This window comes from Rosa chinensis, chromosome 3 (assembly GCF_002994745.2).
Source record: "Rosa chinensis cultivar Old Blush chromosome 3, RchiOBHm-V2, whole genome shotgun sequence".
Lineage (NCBI taxonomy): Eukaryota > Viridiplantae > Streptophyta > Magnoliopsida > Rosales > Rosaceae > Rosa > Rosa chinensis.
In genome coordinates, this window is record NC_037090.1 from 44,530,401 (window position 1) to 44,532,939 (window position 2,539).

At 33.2% G+C, this 2,539-nt stretch overlaps 1 protein-coding gene across 1 annotated transcript; it reads right to left on the minus strand.

The window, feature by feature from the left end:
- Positions 1 to 898: 898 nt before the first annotated feature.
- LOC112192748 lies at positions 899 to 1,968 on the minus strand. The gene is made up of 4 exons (XM_024332614.2): positions 1,843 to 1,968; positions 1,677 to 1,746; positions 1,492 to 1,590; positions 899 to 991 (listed from the first exon to the last, which is right to left on the minus strand). The coding sequence occupies exons 1-4, from the start codon at positions 1,938 to 1,940 to the stop codon at positions 899 to 901; spliced, it is 360 nt and encodes a 119-aa protein (XP_024188382.2). The 5' UTR covers positions 1,941 to 1,968.
- Positions 1,969 to 2,539: the final 571 nt, after the last annotated feature.

A 2,539-nucleotide genomic window follows, 5' to 3' on the forward strand; every position in this document is an offset into this window, starting at 1 on the left:
CCAAATGGCTGATAATATGGTTAATCTGTTGTAGAGTATGATTTCAGACAACAGTTTATTAATAGGCTGTTGTCTGAAAGAACTTCAGTACAACAATGATTTCAGCAATGTGTTGTGTGTAATGATATCCAACAACCCTTCCTTAACTGACTGATGTATGAAGTATATGAGAGAAAACAACTTTAAGAAAGATGTGTTGTCTGATATGAATCTCAAACAAGAGTACATTTTGTCATCGTTGTGTCGAGTGTAATTAAGACATCAGTGGTTTTAGAAATCTATTGTCCCAAACATTTATCCTACAAGTAGGTTTGGCTTCTTTCAGTTGTCTGAATTGCATGGCAAACAACACATTGTTGTTTGAATATATTGTCTGAAATATGCTCAGACTACACATACAATTTTCTTTTGTTATGTTATCAGAATCTCACTCAACAGTTTGTTCAGTATATGTGTTGCCTGAATGTAGTAGGGACGAGATTTACAATTTGTTTCTATTGTTGCAAGTAGTTCTAGACAATGGCTACTTCATGAATGTGTTGTCTGAATAGATTTCAGACAATGTTTATTTCTTTTTTATGTACCATTGCGTTGTCTGATAGCTATGGATACTACAATTACTTGTCTTATATGTGTTGTTTGAGTAAAATTAGCACAACTGATTTCTAAAAATAGACAAATATGAAAAATTTTGTACAAATCAGTTCCAACATCATTTAATAGCTGCTATACCACATCATTCTCATACATTGCCATATCCAAAACATACCAAAAATTACAAATTCATGTCTAGACATCACAATCCAGCCATCCCAACCAAAAGTAGCCTCAATTTAGCAAGTAATGTATCTTGTAAAATCAAGGTTACCAAAATACTTCTCCAAACACATAGTACTGCTTACATATAAGTTTTAACTACAAACTTCGCCCACTCCGTTCTGACCTCATCAATATGCTGCTGAGTGTAAGCTGCTTTGCCTCTTCTCTCCCACTAAAACAAATGATTTTGCACTTAGTATCCAATAATGACAATATATCCACTAGAAAACATGCAAAATAACTATAAAACAATTTGAACAGATTCCAAAACTGTAAACTGAACAAATTCCAAAATTGTAAACTGATCCACCACAAGTACGTTGTTTCAAAATTACTATAAAATAATTCAGCAATAGGTGATACAGCTAGCTATGCAACATTGCAGCAATATGTGATACAGTTAGCTATGCAACAATACAGGTAGCTATTGCAACAATACAACAAAGCATGAGTCCATATTGTTAACATGCAGCAATACAGCTAGCTATGCAAATTCTGGAAAATTTTGCATGATACAGCTAGCTATTACAACCAAAATAAGTAATACCAATATAATACAGTTTCATAACATGCAACAATGAGTAAAATAAGTATCTCAGCTAGAAGCAACCAAAATTTTAATAAGCATAATCCACAATTTCAATAACCATAATTCAAGCAAGTTTTAGTTACCTTGCTGAAAAAGTCCAAGTTCTTATCCTCCACTATATCCTTCATATATCTCATTATGAAATATCCACAGTCTTTGTCAGTCCATTGCTCCGGAATACCCTAAAAACATATGAAAAAAAAAAAAAATTCGAATAGTCAACTACTTAAAACTAACATTATAAAAAAAAAGGTTTCATATATCGTACCGCACAATTTTTCCAAGTAGTTGCTTTTCGGCTTTGATTTTTGACTTGAGCATTATGTATTTTGATGCCGCTTTAATATTAACAAAAAATTATGTTAAAGAACAGAATATATGCAACCAAAAACATGATATTTAATAGTGGGACTTGTTAAAAACTAACAACTTACTTGTCCACAATGTTCTTCCATTCTCCTGTAATGAGTCTCCTCTTCAATGGATCCATGAAGTAGACAGTGTCTTCGTCAAGCTTTATTATGGTCAGCATCCAGTGACAACTTTAAAAGCAGAAAACAACAAAATTCATAGAGTTATATACCAATGGCAATATTCCAGCAGCTTATCAATTTAAAAATGCATTTATACAATATATCAAGATTACATACCCAGAGTTGTATGGCAACAAAAAAATCTGGCCACGCTTTGCGTTTTTCATCCTATTGGCTATTTCACGAGAGCGCTCAATTGGATTACCAGACCCAATGGCACCAATATCTGAAGTGTTCATAAATCCTACCATCTCCAGCATCTTTGATTTTTTTAACAGACCATAAAGGTAACTACAAATCAAATAATATATAACATTAACACCAATTATCTGGACATGTGTACTCTTAAATTCCAACTAAACCAAGTAAATTACCTCATATAGATGCATATGATGCTCCCTGATACTTCCTTCATGGTAACAAAGCTATTAATATCATTTTTAGCAACAAAAGTTTTTGATGCACGTCCGAAAATCTTTCATCAAATGTGCAGGTAATTGTCTTCCCACTTGTCAGTGCTCCTTTGGCCCATATGCATACTATTTTAAGGGATGTAGGAATCTGCGGTGCCATTGATGCCATGTCTAGATCTTCCTCA